Raw genomic sequence first — 17846 nt, forward strand, 5'->3', positions numbered from 1 at the left:
CTAATTTATTGAAATTAAGACGCATACATTGTTATATATGGATATGGATGGATACTTTAAAATTCAATGTAGGCACCTGTGACTTCGACCAGTCGTCTAAAACTGTAGGACATGGAATACACAGTCGTCGGGAGTAAGTGGCATAGTGTGATGCTGATAACGTCCCGAAACCGGGCATCCATTTCTTCTAGTATGCGAGGTTTCATCCGCTACACTTCATATTTTGCCCAGCCCCATAAAAAAAAGTAACATGGCGTCAGGCCTGGACTTCTTGCAAGCCACTCATGACGTCCGTGTATTCCCAGACAACATCCAGGAAACTTCTCAGCCAACCACGGACAAACGACATTTTTAAACTGAGGGGGTGCGCCATACTACGTAAAAGCAATGTCCTCTATGTTATCGCATGAACATACTGTGGGCAAAACATAATTATTAAGCACCTGAAGGAAGAGTTCCGCATTCATTCTGTCTTGCAGGCCCAGTAATCTTTGTGACGGTCATTGCACATCACACAGTCACTTTTGGACGAGCCTGCATCTTGTCGACGGTAACTCCAGGATCGTCTTTCGCAAATGTGTCGATTGATACAATCTCCCACATAGAATACGGCCTCGTCAGTGCAGAGGATATGATTAAAGAATTGAGGACAATCTTTGTGCCGCCCCAGCGTCGATTCCCTTTACTCCATTCTGCCATCACCGTCTTCTGGAGTCAGCTGTTGCATAATATGAGGTTGCCACGTTCGATAATTCAGTTCTTTATCCAGGATGTGACATAGCACCTCCTTTTGAGCTCGCTTTGATGTGTTGCCTGCCGTGATGATTTCGAACGGTTGCGTACGAATATTTCCTGCACAGACGCCACTTTATAATCAGATCGAGACGTGGATGGACGAACTGTTTTTCTTGCTTCTTTTGCCGAGCCTGTGGCAATTCTTTACTGTCCCTGGACAAATTGTGACTTTAATCTCATTCACAGTGAGCCACCATATCGTCACCAGGACGACGGAATTACACACTTAATAGCGTGCAACAATCTGTGCTCGTAGTAGAACAGTAAGGCTATCATTCATCTTTTCAGTTGCTATGCGTAGTTTCTCTCACGGCAACCGTCTGTATTGCATAAAGTGTTAAAACAAGCTCTCGCCAACTGGTGACGGAGCAAGGAAGAGGGAACAAATTCCGAATGTGGAGCGCAAGTCTGTCCAGTCAGCCAGATGTTTACAGCTGTATCGATGCCAGTACGGCAATATGACAGTGGAGCCAAGTGACGCATGTCCATACTGTAATTGCTGAAATCCAAATCTTATTTCACGATTTATATGTACACATTGTTTTCATTATTATACCATCAATACCAAAAGTTCTATAGTCATTTTGTTATACCTAGATAATTTCCAGACACCCTAGTTACACAAATGGCATTTATTTCAGACCAAAACAGTTGCAGAAGAAATCTTGTGTGTCCCTTTTTTTCAAACTTCTCTGCAAAAATGTCCGTCAGTACATGATATGTTACATTTATGTTATTGAATTTTATTGAATCTTCGTTTTGTATGGTAGTTCATGTTGAGAATATTACAAGCTGGTCTCTCCAATGCTTAAAATAGTTTTTCACTTCGTTTCGCCGTATGTTTGCATCTATTTCTCGTTTTTCTTCTATTTTGTTACAGGCCAGAGAACATGTGACAGTGGAGACACAAGAAGGCCCGTTGAGGGGTGAGCTGTTAGGAACATATACTGGAAATCCTATGTTCAGGTTTCTAGGTATTCCATACGCAGAACCACCTGTTGGAGATCTCCGATTTCAGGCAAGTTACTCTATCTCTCTAGTTTTCTCCTTTAAGCAACGTAATTATTAGAACTGCGGTTTAAATTCTCGTACAACCTGCTACATTTTGAATGCGTGAGGTCTCTCTAAATCAGTTAAAGTAAATGCTAGACTGGTTCCCTTGAGAAATATACCGCCGTCTTCCCTTTCTATCTTCGTTTAATCCAACCTTGTTCCCCATGTCTAATGATCTGGTCTTCGACGGGGCATTAAACGCTAATCTTCCTTTCGTCGATCTGCTAGAAGAAAGGTTATTTGTATATTTACTAGGCAATAGGTGAGACGTAGGACTTGCAAGACAATGATGAGAGATTGTTTTCTGAAAGCTGTAGGGAAGTTAAATGATCAGTAATTACTAACAGTGCAATTTCGTTGTTCATTAGCTCCAGCGCCTTAGAGTTGTTACTGTGGGTTTCTGGGGTGAGGCCAATTGTCACTGAGAGTCACATGGAAGTAACTGCTCTGAGAAAAATTGAGCGCTTTCATATGGTTCCAAGCTGCCGCCGTCTCGGACTGCACCACACGACCGACTGCAGTACATAAAAGTTTCAGCCATTACACCTCTCGGCACATATTAACGAATAATGCACTAACATTCATAATTAACTGTACTGTGATAATACATTTGCCCTAGTATTCACTTTCATACTGACGGTACCCGATCCTTCCACTACCTACAAAAGGCACGACATTACCAGTACAGACGTAAGATAACTTGGTAGCAACAGCAATACGCCACGTAAGTGAAATGTCACTAACATGCAGTACCACATTTAGAGGTACAATAAGGAGATTGTGGATGGCAAAACGTTCACCTTGAACTGTCCAAAATGCGCTTCTCCTCTAATTTCATAAGAAAGAGTATGTTCTTACTACCATGTACGTACGGAGAAAATTTTAATGTGTGCACGATTTACGATGTAGGTAAATTTTAAGGAAACAGTGGATTACATAAAATTTCAGGTATGTCGTGAAATACTGTGGCTGTTATGATGAACGACTGGCTTTCTACATCTTGAGAGACGCTTTTTGTGTCAGTGAATTACGTTGGGTAACTAAAAGATCATTACGCGAAGGGTCGAAAATTCGCAACACTCGGTGAAGCGTGAAGTTACTGCTTTTAATTGTTGTTACTCAATATCTCATCTCATTAAAATGAACTAATTCCAGCACTGCCCAGAAACGAAACTCTAAATATTTTACCAAATCTAGTAAGTTATATGAAATAGATGTAACTTGTTATAGCCGCCCGTGAAGAAAGCTGCGTGGTCTGAGGTCCGGGATGCCCTCAGTATGGCGTCTCATTGTCCGCAGCGCAAAAGTGGTTCACCATCTGGTGACGAAGACTGCCTCTATCTGAACGTATATGGCCCTGGAGTACGTATAAAATGATAATACATAAAAATATAGTCCCATATTCACTGTAAATTCTAGGCTTCAATAAACTTAATGCTATAGCGTTCGTGTGTATTCTAGCATTTCTGTTCTATACTGTCATTATTCTGTATCCGTTCGCAGACACCATCGCAGAATGCTACAAAGAAGGCTGTTATGGTGTGGATTCATGGTGGATGTTTCACAGAAGGTAGTGGCGAGTCCGCGAAACCCAACTACTTTGTGGACAACGATGTAATAGTGGTCAGCATAAACTATCGTCTGGGACTGCTTGGTAATAGTTTTGAATATAATTACAGCTCTAAGCTTCCTTACATCATATTTATTATGATACTTCGACATAGTTGGCGGTTTCCAGAATCATTTACCATTCGCTTCATCTTTGTATGCCGGCTGCAAACTCTTACTACTACAGACTAATTTAAACTAGAATAAAATGGACTAGATTACCAACGGCTTTACCTTGAAATCTTTTCATATTCTCCATACTTAGATCTCTATTGCCGCATAACTTGTTTTCATGTGTCGTAGGCCGAGCAAGGGAGCGCAATGTTTGTGTTACCAGATTACCATTCCGAAACAGAGAGGATCAAGCCCGTAATTTTTATTTGCCACTGGCACCACAACTTCACACATGTCCACTTTTAACGTTTTCAGGCCCTCTGGCTACAATTGTATACATTAATATTTGCTGTGCCTTGCCTGCAGCACAAATATTTTTCCCACTGGAAACAAGAGGTTCACGTTTGGGAATTCAACCTTTTAATCACGTGTGAATGACGCCAAGTGTTGGGAATCACTATGAAAATATCAGCAAGTCCTTTACAGGAGCCAGTTTTCCAACATCATGATTCGAAACAGGTAGTTCCATCTCAAGAGGCACCGAACTAAGGTGGTTTAGTGACTTCGATTGCGGAAGCTGTAATACATTTTACACAACTGCATAAAAACTGGCGTTCGGCCTAGCAAACCAGTAGGAACGTCTTCATATATTGCTTTCGAAACACAGACGAGCCTCGGAACGAACCATTCAGTATTTGACCCCACTGCTTCTTCAAGTACTGATGCGAATGATGGGAGATCTGATGATATCCATCAGTACAAGAAGATGAAACCAACTGGACTAAAAGTTAACCTAAACATTGGCACCCTTAATAAATTAACCCTCCATGGAAAAATGGAAGAAATGACAGATGTACTAACAGAGAGGAAGTTAGATATATTGGGATTAAGCGAAACAGTGGAAGGGAAAAGGTGAGAAGAGTTTGAGAGGAGGAGGAAAGCCGTACTGGAGTGGGAATAACAGGTTTCGTAGAAATGGCGTGGCAGTGATGGCGAATAACAATGTAGAAAGTTGTATTGAAAGTGTGAGATATATACCAGACAGGATCATAATCTTAAACCTGAAATTCCAAAAAGAAACACTAAAAGTAATCCAGATTTATGTATCTCAAGTGGGATGTAGCGAAGAAGAGAAGATGGACTTTGTAAATGAGTTAGAAAACCGTACAGAGAGTGCTAATATAGTGATGGGAGATTTTAATGCACATGTAGGTAAAGACAGAAAGATATCTGGGCAAGTGTTGGGATGTTTTGGATATGGAGGCACAAATGAAGAAGGGGAAAGACTCCTGTATTTGTGCCAGAGGAATGGAATGAAAATAGCAAACAGCTGGTTTATGAAGAGAGAAAGTCATGTTATCACCAGATACAGTGGAGATGGGAGAAACAAGAGTGGAATTGATTATATTCTAGTAGATAGGGAATGGGGAGAGAAAGTAACAAATGTGAAGCTAAATGAAAGTGTTAGTGCAGATGGAGACCATAGATTACTGGTGGGATAATGGAAAATGAATCAGTGTGTGTAAAATAGAAAACAGAAGAAAGTGATGAGGATACGGGTTTGGAAACTGAAGGATAGTCAATGTGCTGAGAAGTACAGAGAATTAATCACACAAAAATTTGCAAAAGAAGTTGTCTGCGATGTAGAAAAAGAATGGAGTTTAGTCAAAGACAGTTTAGTCGAAGCAGCACAAAAAGTATGTTGTAGAACATCTGGAAAGGAAAAATTAAGACAGACAAGTGGGTGGAATGATACCGCAATCCAAGCAGTTAGAAGAAAAAATGGAGCATGGAGAAAGTGGTGGAAAACTAAAAATGACGAAGACCATAAAAGATATATAGAGGAAAAGAAGAAGTGCAAAGAAACTGTGAAAACAGCAAAGAAACACTCATGGGAAGAGCTTACAAATAATCTTGAAGATGTGAAGAGCAATAAGAAAATGTTCTATAAAATGATGAAAAATAAAAGGAAGGCTTCTGAAGTACCAGTAAAGATGGATACAGAGGACGGTACTGTGAGTCAAGATCCAGGGAATATAAAAGATCTCTGGAAAGAACATGTTAAGAAACTGTTAAAACCTGAGGAGCAGGTACACAAAGAAACAACAAATAATTGAGAAACTGAGAGAAGTTTGGAAGCAAAATTAGGACAAATTACACTGGAAGAAATGGAAATACCTGTGAAGAAGATGAATCGCGGGGAATGCCGCAGGACCTGATGAAGTTTCAGTGGAAATGGTAAGAGCAACAAGTCCAGTGGGAATGGGGTGGCTGTAAAGAGTACTATCAAGTGTGTGGAGAAATAGTACAATACCTGGCAATTGGAGAAGAGGAGACATTGTTCCCATCTTCAAAAAAGTTAATAAAAGACTTTGTAAAAGCTACAGAGGAATAACCCTTATGAGTCATAGAGCCTAGATTTTTGAAGGAATTTTACTAAATCGAATAAGGGAAAAGATAAAATAGGAACTGAGTCAAGAATAGCATAGGTTTAGGAAAGGGAGAAGCACGAACGACCTGATATTTTCTATCCGTCACTGATGAATAAAAGTTGGGAGTATAACAAGAGGGTGATAATGGTTTTTATAGACATAGTAAAGGCATATGACTCAGTTAACAGGGAAATACTCTGGGAAGAAATGAAGAAGATAGATATAGGAGATGGATACTTTAATGTAATAAAGACAATATACATAGGACACAGTTGTAGAATTAGAACACCACTGGGGAACTCTGAATACTTCGAAACAAGACAAGGACTTAAGCAAGGAAGTATTCTCTTTCTTGCACTTTTTAATGTTGTGATGGAGGGAAGTAATCGTATTTGGAAGAGAGAAAGGGATTAACGGAAATATTACCTCGAATGGAGAATCCCTCAAAGTGGTAGAAAGTCTCACTTATTTAGGGAGTGAAATATATAAAAATGGAAGAATAACTAACGAAATTAATACGAGGTTACAGAAGGGAGGAAATTACTACCAAACAATAAAACACATGATTTGGAATAAGAAAGTTTCAGAAAAAGCAAAACTCCTTATGTATAAGAATTATGGTGGAGAAACATGACCAATGACAGAAAGGGACTGGAGCAGACTGCAAGCAGGGGAAATGAAATTTCTCAGAGCAGTTAAGGGAAAAACAAGAATGGACAGTGTAAGGAATGTAGAGATTAGAAAGGACCTTAAACAAGAAAGTATGAGAGAAGAAATTGAAGAAAAGAGATTAAGATGGTATGGGCATGTTAAGAGGATGCATGGGCAGAGACTCCCCAAAATCATGGAAGAACTAAAGATGGATGGGAAAAGACCAAAAGACCTAGAGGGCTCCCAAGAACACGGTGGAAAATGGGAGTGAGAATATCTGTGGAAATGAGAGGTGTGACCTGGCAGCAAGTGGAGGAAGAAAAGTGGTGGGAGGACCGAGCCAAATGGAGAGGACTCGTCAGCCCCCAGACCCGGCAGTAGCTGGAGCGGGATCCGGATATAGATAGATAAAAACTGAGAATTTCAAAATATCATCTACATTTACATTGTTGAGTGCGGTGAAGCTCATGAATGTGAGCTTTGTATCTTATCCCCATACAGATATTCTTTGTTTTAGAAATATAACTGATAAGGTACTGTTCCAAAAGTAAATAAAGTAATACTATTACTGTTTTACTGGTTTCTATTGAGATTTTGGGAGATATATTTGCTCACGCTAACTTGCATGAAACATTGTTAGCAGTTTTAACACACGAGCTTTACTATTCCACCACTGCCTCGAGTAGTTCTTCTCTGGTGGACTAGCAAACTCAAAATACCCTCCAGCGTCAATCCCAACTACGATTTCTCTCGAACCAGTTGAAGCTTGCGTCATTTTGGCTTCTAAGATATCTCTAAAACTAGTCACTCTGTAAAGTTAATCGAGATTTTTTGTTTCAGTGATTAATTTCTTAAACAGTGTGATGAATTCTTTCTACTGCGTTTTGTATGTGAGCCGCTGACTATAAGAAAACCAGAGCGAAAAAAAAATGAAATTTCTCTATAGTGATGCTCTAGCCATTACTGTGACTATTGTGGACGTTCCACGCCATATATTTACACGACTACGGGTCTTGAATCCACTGAACTGTTCTTACGGGAACAATAAAATTGTTTGCAAAGTGGAGAAAGTATCCGAATGTCTAAACTGTAAGACCACTGTCAGGTTATTATTGTGCTTTTTCGTCCTTCGTTCCCGCATTTGAACCTTTATTGCCTGCTACAGTCCATATGTTTCCCTCTTCTGACAGCATATCCCTCTGTTCTTGACCTGAAATGTTTATCATAACTGGAAAATGTCATATTACCGCCTTGAGCTCCTGGTAACATAGCTTATTTATACAACGAGTTTCAGTCATCTTACCATCAGGTTCATAAAAGTATTCACAGAGGTTTGACAGTCAAAATACGAAATCGTTATCGTCAGTGATAAAACCATTAATAATAATGTGTTATCATACGATAATATAAATTAAGTCCCCAATCTTAATGCCGATTACAGTCTTAACATTACTGTACAATCCCTACCAAAGTTCTTATAGACTGCCAGCGTAATTTATAAGATCATGTGATAACACCTAACGATAACCATTATTTATTTTATATTTCATCTAACAAAATATTGTGAATATCTTTATGAGACTGAAGATGGTCAGGCGACTGAAACTCGTTGGTTAAATACGTTATGTTACCAGCAGCACAAGACTGTATAAGTGAAGTATTTTACCAGGAACGTTTTTCAAGTACACTCCTGGAAATGGAAAAAAGAACACATTGACACCGGTGTGTCAGACCCACCATACTTGCTCCGGACACTGCGAGAGGGCTGTACAAGCAATGATCACACGCACGGCACAGCGGACACACCAGGAACCGCGGTGTTGGCCGTCGAATGGCGCTAGCTGCGCAGCATTTCTGCACCGCCGCCGTCAGTGTCAGCCAGTTTGCCGTGGCATACGGAGCTCCATCGCAGTCTTTAACACTGGTAGCATGCCGCGACAGCGTGGACGTGAACCGTATGTGCAGTTGACGGACTTTGAGCGAGGGCGTATAGTGGGCATGCGGGAGGCCGGGTGGACGTACCGCCGAATTGCTCAACACGTGGGGCGTGAGGTCTCCACAGTACATCGATGTTGTCGCCAGTGGTCGGCGGAAGTTGCACGTGCCCGTCGACCTGGGACCGGACCGCAGCGACGCACGGATGCACGCCAAGACCGTAGGATCCTACGCAGTGCCGTAGGGGACCGCACCGCCACTTCCCAGCAAATTAGGGACACTGTTGCTCATGGGGTATCGGCGAGGACCATTCGCAACCGTCTCCATGAAGCTGGGCTACGGTCCCGCACACCGTTAGGCCGTCTTCCGCTCACGCCCCAACATCGTGCAGCCCGCCTCCAGTGGTGTCGCGACAGGCGTGAATGGAGGGACGAATGGAGACGTGTCGTCTTCAGCGATGAGAGTCGCTTCTGCCTTGGTGCCAATGATGGTCGTATGCGTGTTTGGCGCCGTGCAGGTGAGCGCCACAATCAGGACTGCATACGACCGAGGCACACAGGGCCAACACCCGGCATCATGGTGTGGGGAGTGATCTCCTACACTGGCGTATCGTTCCCAGAACCGATCGCGGTCCTCTGGTTTGGAGCCGAGTGGAAGGCTTAAACCAGAGGCTCAGACGATTCTGCGGAGATCTGGGGTGCAAATTTCTCGACCTCCGCTATCGGGTGGAGAAATGTAGGGTCCCCCTGAATAGGTCAGGCGTGCACTACACGCCGGAAGCGGCTACAAGGGTAGCGGAGTACGTGTGGAGTGCACATGGGGGTTTTTTAGGTTAGAGAATCCCCTCCCTAGGCCCGACAAGACGCCTCCTGAGACGCGGCAAGATGGGAGTAGGCAAAATGCAACAGGGAATAACAATATTAATGTGCTAATAGTAAACTGCAGGAGCGTCTATAGAAAGGTCCCAGAACTGCTCTCATTAATAAACGATCACAACGCCCATATAGTACTAGGGACAGAAAGTTGGCTGAAACCAGACGTAAACAGTAACGAAATCCTAAACTCAGATTGGAATGTATACCGCAGAGACAGGCTGAAAAGTGAAGGGGGAGGCGTGTTTATAGCGGTAAGAAGTGCAATAGTATCGAAGGAAATTGACGGAGATCCGAAATGTGAAATGATTTGGGTGAAGGTCGCGGTTAAAGCAGGCTCAGACATGGTAATTGGATGTCTCTATAGGCCCCCTGGCTCAGCAGCTGTTGTGGCTGAGCACCTGAAGGATAATTTGGAAAATATTTCGAGTAGATTTCCCCACCATGTTATAGTTCTGGGTGGAGATTTTAATTTGCCGGATATAGACTGGGAGACTCAGACGTTCATAACGGGTGGCAGGGACAAAGAATCCAGTGAAATTTTTTTAAGTGCTTTATCTGAAAACTACCTTGAGCAGTTAAACAGAGAACCGACTCGTGGCGATAACATATTAGACCTTCTGGTGACAAACAGACCCGAACTATTTGAAAAAGTTAACGCAGAACAGGGAATCAGTGATCATAAAGCGGTTACGGCATCGATGATTTCAGCCGTAAATAGCAATATTAAAAAGGGTAGGAAGATTTTTCTGTTTAGAAAAAGTGACAAAAAGCAGATTTCAGAGTACCTGTTGGCTCAACACAAAAGTTTTGTCTCAAGTACTGATAGTGTTGAGGATCAGTGGACAAAGTTCAAAACTATCGTACAATATGCGTTAGATGAGTATGTGCCAAGCAAGATCGTAAGAGATGGAAAAGAGCCACCGTGGTTCAACAACCGAGTTAGAAAACTGCTGCGGAAGCAAAGGGAACTTCACAGCAAACATAAACATAGCCAAAGCCTTGCAGACAAACAAAAATTACGCGAAGCGAAATGTAGTGTGAAGAGAGCTATGCGAGAGGCGTTCAATGAATTCGAAAGTAAAGTTCTATGTACTGTCTTGGCAGAAAATCCTAAGAAATTTTGGTCTTATGTCAAAGCGGTAGGTGGATCAAAACAAAATGTCCAGACACTCTGTGATCAAAATGGTACTGAAACAGAGGATGACAGACTAAAGGCCGAAATACTAAATGTCTTTTTCCAAAGTTGTTTCACAGAGGAAGATTGCACTGTAGTTCCTTCTCTAGATTGTCGCACAGATGACAAAATGGTAGATATCGAAATAGACGACAGAGGGATAGAGAAACAATTAAAATCGCTCAAAAGAGGAAAGGCCTCTGGACCTGATGGGATACCAGTTCAATTTTACACAGAGTACGCGAAGGAACTTGCCCCCCTTCTTGCAGCGGTGTACCGTAGGTCTCTAGAAGAGCGTAGCGTTCCAAAGGATTGGAAAAGGGCACAGGTCATCCCCGTTTTCAAGAAGGGACGTCGAACAGATGTGCAGAACTATAGACCTATATCTCTAACGTCGATCAGTTGTAGAATTTTGGAACACGTATTGTGTTCGAGTATAATGACTTTTCTGGAGACTAGAAATCTACTCTGTAGGAATCAGCATGGGTTTCGAAAAAGACGGTCATGTGAAACCCAGCTCGCGCTATTCGTCCACGAGACTCAGAGGGCCATAGACACGGGTTCACAGGTAGATGCCGTGTTTCTTGACTTCCGCAAGGCGTTCGATACAGTTCCCCACAGTCGTTTATTGAACAAAGTAAGAGCATATGGACTATCAGACCAATTGTGTGATTGGATTGAGGAGTTCCTAGATAACAGGACGCAGCATGTTATTCTCAATGGAGAGAAGTCTTCCGAAGTAAGAGTAATTTCAGGTGTGCCGCAGGGGAGTGTCATAGGACCGATGCTATTCACAATATACATAAATGACCTGGTGGATGACATCGGAAGTTCACTGAGGCTTTTTGCAGATGATGCTGTGGTGTATCGAGAGGTTGTAACAATGGAAAATTGTACTGAAATGCAGGAGGATCTGCAGCGAATTGACGCATGGTGCAGGGAATGGCAACTGAATCTCAATGTAGACAAGTGTAATGTGCTGCGAATACACAGAAAGATAGATCCTTTATCATTTAGCTACAAAATAGCAGGTCAGCAACTGGAAGCAGTTAATACCATAAATTATCTGGGAGTACGCATTATGAGTGATTTAAAATGGAATGATCATATAATGTTGATTGTCGGTAAAGCAGATGCCAGACTGAGATTCATTGGAAGAATCCTAAGGAAATGCAATCCGAAAACAAAGGAAGTAGGTTACAGTACGCTTGTTCGCCCACTGCTTGAATACTGCTCAGCAGTGTGGGATCCGTACCAGATAGGGTTGATACAAGACATAGAGAAGATCCAACGGAGAGCAGCGCGCTTCGTTACAGGATCATTTAGTAATCGCGAAAGCGTTACGGAGATGATAGATAAACTCCAGTGGAAGACTCTGCAGGAGAGACGCTCGCTAGCTCGGTACGGGCTTTTATTGAAGTTTCGAGAACATTCCTTCACCGAAGAGTCGAGCAGTATATTGCTCCCTCCTACGTATATCTCGCGAAGAGACCATGAGGATAAAATCAGAGAGATTAGAGCCCACACAGAGGCATACCGACAATCCTTCTTTCCACGAACAATACGAGACTGGAATAGAAGGGAGAACCGATAGAGGTACTCAAGGTACCCTCCGCCACACACCGTCAGGTGGCTTGCGGAGTATGGATGTAGATGTAGATGTAGATGTAGATGTAGATGGCCGTACACCACTGGTGATCGTCGAGGGGACACTGAATAGTGCACGGTACATCCAAACCGTCATCGAACCCATAGTTCTACCATTCCTAGACCGGCAAGGGAACTGGCTGTTCCAACAGGACAATGCACGTCCGCATGTATCCCGTGCCACCCAACGTGCTCTAGAAGGTGTAAGTCAACTACCCTGGCCAGCAAGATCTCCGGATCTGTCCCCCATTGAGCATGTTTGGGACTGGATGAAGCGTCGTCTCACGCGGTCTGCACGTCCAGCACGAACGCTGGTCCAACTGAGGCGCCAGGTGGAAATGGCATGGCAAGCCGTTCCACAGGACTACATCCAGCATCTCTACGATCGTCTCCATGGGAGAATAGCAGCCTGCATTGCTGCGAAAGGTGGATATACACTGTACTAGTGCCGACATTGTGCATGCTCTGTTGCCTGTGTCTATGTGCCTGTGGTTCTGTCAGTGTGATCATGTGATGTATCTGACCCCAGGAATGTGTCAATAAAGTTTCCCCTTCCTGGGACGATGAATTCATGGTGTTCTTATTTCAATTTCCAGGAGTGTATATAAGGACTGTGGGGCACCACCTTCTAAAACGGTAAATACTACAACTGCCAATCTCTCAGCCTCCATTCTCTTCAGGTATTCTTTCCAACCTCTTCCGTTTTCTTCCGACATTTCTTCTACACTGTCTACCTGAATCTTTGCCAGTGTCCTCCGTTATGATGGTCTACGTCTAGACGGCTTGTTCATAATTTGTAGCCGCGCGGGGTACCCGAGCTATCTGGGGCGCCTTACCACGGTTTGCGCGGCTCCTACCGTGGGAGGTTAGAGTCCTCACTCGGGCATGAGTGTATGTGTGTTGTCCTTAGCGTAAGATAGTTTAAGTCAGATTAAGTAGTGTGTAGACCTAGGGACCGATGACCTCAGCAAATTGGTCCCATAGGAACTTACCACAAAATCCAATAATTTGTAGTGATACACACAAATCTTCCTCATGATTCTGTCTACCTAGTAGCACAAACTGTATCTAAATATCTGCAGTACTTCTTGAGGTTATTCTTCATATACTGCTTGATAAACGTAGCAAGTGACTTTGAATTATAATAAGTATAGATTCTGGTCAAATCCGCAGCTCTCTGGAATTGTGGATGCTGCTCACTGATTCTGCCGCCATATACCGCCCCTTCGCTAGCTGACCAGCTCGTATAAACTCATCGTTGTCAACAACTGTCACTCCTAACTCCAGTTAAATATGGAGCCAATAACAACACATATATTATACACTCATCATTACTATTAACAGTAAATTTTACACATATTCCTTCCTTGTTAAATTGTTTGTCTATTACTGAAATGGATTTAAAAATCAATATAGTACTTCCTGAGATTAACTATAAGATATGAACAGAAAACACAGTGGAGTTTTTCGTTTTTGTAAGGGTAGATGTATCTGAAATGTTCCACTGAATACACAATTCGGGTCTGTTATTAGAGTATTGCATGACCGAGCAAGCCAGCACAAAATCCAAGATGGCCGGAGCACAGCCTAACTGGAAATGCTAGCCGCACTAGCTGTTCGGTCGAACATAACATCCATGACTGGATCGTAGATGATGTGGGAATTTGAAAACGGTGAACGTGTTCTCATTCGTGCGCGATACACCCACACACGCTGCTCACTCTCGTTATGCGTGTAATCATACAGCATGAGGAAGCCAGTGAAATAAGAAGTAAAGCTGAAACCAATGCGTACACATCGAAGGAACAAGAGATTCTAAAAAACGTGTAGAATAAATTTCAGTTTGTTTCAGAAGAAAACATAAAGTATACTAGGGTACTTTTCGTGCATAAACTGATCTGAATTATCGTGTTTCGGGTGAGGAACGATTCATATAAGGAAACACAGTTCTAAGAAATCCTATATCGACACAGCTGCTTGAGTAATATCGACAGCACAAAAAAGCACTATAAAAGCAAAGTTTGTTCCAGTGTGATACGCGGCCTTTTAATGCTATTTCTAGTGAAGGTTGCAAAGAACTAAGGCCAGGAGTTAATTCATCCAGGTGCACATTATCGAGAGGTCAGCATTGCAGTTCGAACAATAAATAAACTGAAACTTCCTGGCAGATTAAAACTGTGTTCCGGACCGAGACTCGAACTCGGGACCTTTGCCTTTCGCGGACAAGTGCTCTGCCAACTGAGCTACCGAAGCACGACCCACGCGCCGTCCTCACAGCTTTACTTCTGCCAATTCCTCGTCTCTTACCTTCCAAATTTTACAGAAGCTCTCCCGCGAACCATGCAGAACTAGCACTCCTGAAAGAAAGGATATTGCGGAGACATGGCTTAGCCACAGCCTGGGGGATGTTTCCAGAATGAGATTTTCACTCTGCAGCGGAGTGTGCGCTGATATGAAACTTCCTGGCAGATTGTAACTCTGTTCCGGACCGAGACTCGAACTCGGGACCTTTGGCTTTCGCGGGCAAGTGCTCTAACAACTGAGAGGACGGGGCGTGAGTCGTGCTTGGGTAGCTCAGTTGGTAGAGCACTTGCGCGCGAAAGGCAAAGGTCCCGAGTTCGAGTCTCGGTCCGGAACACAGTTTTAATCTGCCAGGAAGTTTCAAATCAGCGCACACTCCGCTGCAGAGTGAAAATCTCATTCTAGAATAAATATACTATTTGACACTTACAGCACATTATATAAACACAGGTTGATCTCTTGTGAGTAATGTTTTATTTACAACTCAAATCGCAAACGTTATGACGACGAGAGTAAATACATACATAAAAAAAAAATGTTGCGTCACTTCGGTTCCGAGAATTCCGGAACCTGTACAGAAAACTGGAATAGAGATCAACACAAACATCATTTCTGCTCTTTTTATTGCTCATGAAAACCACACATTACATGTTGTACCACCATTCAGCGAGACCTTCAGAGGTGGTGATCTACATTGCTGTACACACCGGTCCCTCTAATACCCAGTATCACGTCCTCTTTTATTGATGCATGACTGTATTCGTCGTGGTATACTATCCACAAGTTCATAAAGGCACTGTTGGTCCTGATTGTCCCATACCCCAACGGCGATTCGGCGTAGATCTCTCAGAATGGTTGGTGGGTCACGTCGTCGATAAACAGTCCTTTTCAATCTATCCCAGGCATGTTCGATAGGGTTCATGTTGGAGAACATGCTGGCCACTCTAGTCGAACGATGTCGTTATCCTGAGGGAAGTCATTCATAAGAATCGGGGGTACGAATTGTCGTTCATGAAGAGGAATGCCTCGCCAATATGCTGCCGATATGGTTGCACTATCGGTTGGACAATGGGATTCGCCTATCGTACAGCCGTTACAGCGTTTTCCATGACCACCAGCGGCCTACGTCAGCCCCACATAACGCCACCCCAAAACAGCAGGGAACCTCCATCTTGTTGCACTCGCTGGACAGTGTGTCTAAGGCGTTCAGGCTGATCGGGTTGCCTCTCCACCGACTTTCTTGCTGAAGGTGCACGTGGCACTCATCGATGAAGAGAACGTGATGCCATTTCTGAGCGGCCCATTCGACATGTTGCTGCGCCCATCTGCACCACGCTACATGGTGTCGTGGTTGCAAAGATGGATCTCGTCATGGACGTCGGGAGTGACGTTGCGCATCGTGCAGCCTATTGCACGAAGTCTGAGTCGTAACACGACGTCCTGTGGCTGCACGAAAAGCATTATTCAACATGGTGACGTTGCTGTCAGGGATTCTCCGAGCCATAATCCGTAGGTAGCGGTCATCCACTGCCATACTAGCCCTTGAGCGGCCAGAGCGAGGCATGTCATCGACAGTTCCCGTTTCTCTATGGCTCCTCCATGTCCGAACAACACTGCTTTGGTTCGCTCTGTGGCGCCTGGACATTTCCCTTGTTGAGTGCCCTTCCTGGCACAAAGTAACAATGCGGACGCGATCGAACCGCGGTATTGACTGTCTAGACGTGGTTGAACTACAGACAAACCGAGCAGTGTACCTTCTTCCTGGTGGAATGACTGGAACTGATTGCCTGTCGGACACCCTCCGTCTAATAGGCGCTGCTCATGCATAGTTGTTTACATCTTTGGGCGAGTTTAGTGATACCTCTGAACGGCCAAAGAGACTGTGTCTGTGGTATAGTATCCACAATCAACGTCTATTTTCAGGAGTTCTGGGAACCGGGGTGATGCAGAACTTTTTTTGACGTGTGTATTATGAAGGATATAGAAGAGAGGACGACTCATTGGAACATTTCGGCGGAGACGCTGCATAATTTTGTTTTGTTTACGACCATGGTGCCACTAAATCGAAAGCTTAGGAAAATCACAGCAGGATTCTTTGTGCTGCTCCTTCTATAACAGCAGTTAGCCACACTTTCGATGAAGGTAGTTTCATGTTAAACTATTCGGCGAACATCGTGGCAACAATAAATATTGTATGATGCATTGTTCATTATATGAAGGGAAGTGTCCTCTGCTCATCTTACAAATCGTCTTTGAACCCAGCTGTAAGAGCTCGTACTCTAAGCTGGATTCCTTACTCAGTATATTGAAGTTGCTGCTTTATTCAAGGAAATGTATTACGCTTATAGAATACAGGTTCAAAATGGCTCTGAGCACTATGGTACTTAACTTCTAAGGTCATCAGTCCTCTAGAACTTAGAACTACTTAAACCTAACTAACCTAAGGACATCACACACATCCATGCCCGAGGCAGGATTCGAACCCGCACCCGTAGCGGTCGCACGGTTCCAGACTGTAGCGTCTAGAACCGCTCGGCCACCCCGGCCGGCTAGAATACAGGGATATGACTTCGAACTTGCAGGAAGAACTGTAGATTTACCGAAATTATTTAGAAAGAGTACAGGTGAATTAGAAGGAAAAAAGAACGTACAATACCATCTGCTGTTTTTTTGTTTCATAAACATAAAAAAAATGTGTAGTGTCAAAGAGAATGATTGTGAGGTCACTTTAATTACTGTAGTTACCATTATGATTCGAGAAAAGGATAGACTTGTAATTAACTAGAGTAAGTGATGTATATTGGCAGATTTGTGTTTCTTATCATGACGTACAAGAATTAAAGATCGAGCGCTGATTTTTCTACGTCTGAAGGTTGTAATTACTTCCAAACGTAAAATTGCTCCGTTCATCTGATTGTCTTTCCGGGATCTCAGTATGTTTGTTATGAATGAAAAATAGGAAATTCCTAGCAGTGTGCGACAAATGTGTGCAAGCTTTTCAAATACAAGATGGAGATATTATGTAATCATTTTTGTATACTTAGCGCATAGTGTCTTACAGCGAAATAGATGTATTATAATTCATGTAATATTTCGTCGATGTAAAACAGATTTTTATTCAGGCAGGCTTTCATGATTCCAACATCTGTTCTGTATTACTTCCTCTCTCTCTCTCTCTCTCTGTCTGTCTCTATCTCTCGCGCTATCTCTCTCAATGTCTCCCTGTCACTCTCTTTTGTTCATTAAACAGACCTTTCATCA

At 43.1% G+C, this 17846-nt stretch overlaps 1 protein-coding gene across 1 annotated transcript in view; it reads left to right on the forward strand.

Moving 5' to 3' along the window:
* The window catches only part of LOC126156918 (esterase FE4-like), a 101868-nt gene that overhangs the window by 31440 nt on the left and 52582 nt on the right, over nt 1–17846 (forward strand). The window contains exons 2-4 of the mRNA XM_049916341.1: nt 1676–1813; nt 3079–3210; nt 3352–3502. Coding sequence (XP_049772298.1) covers nt 1676–1813; nt 3079–3210; nt 3352–3502 — 421 coding nt within the window. The remainder of the gene's footprint in view (nt 1–1675; nt 1814–3078; nt 3211–3351; nt 3503–17846) is intronic.

The sequence above is a fragment of the Schistocerca cancellata genome, chromosome 2 (assembly GCF_023864275.1).
Source record: "Schistocerca cancellata isolate TAMUIC-IGC-003103 chromosome 2, iqSchCanc2.1, whole genome shotgun sequence".
NCBI classification, from domain to species: domain Eukaryota; kingdom Metazoa; phylum Arthropoda; class Insecta; order Orthoptera; family Acrididae; genus Schistocerca; species Schistocerca cancellata.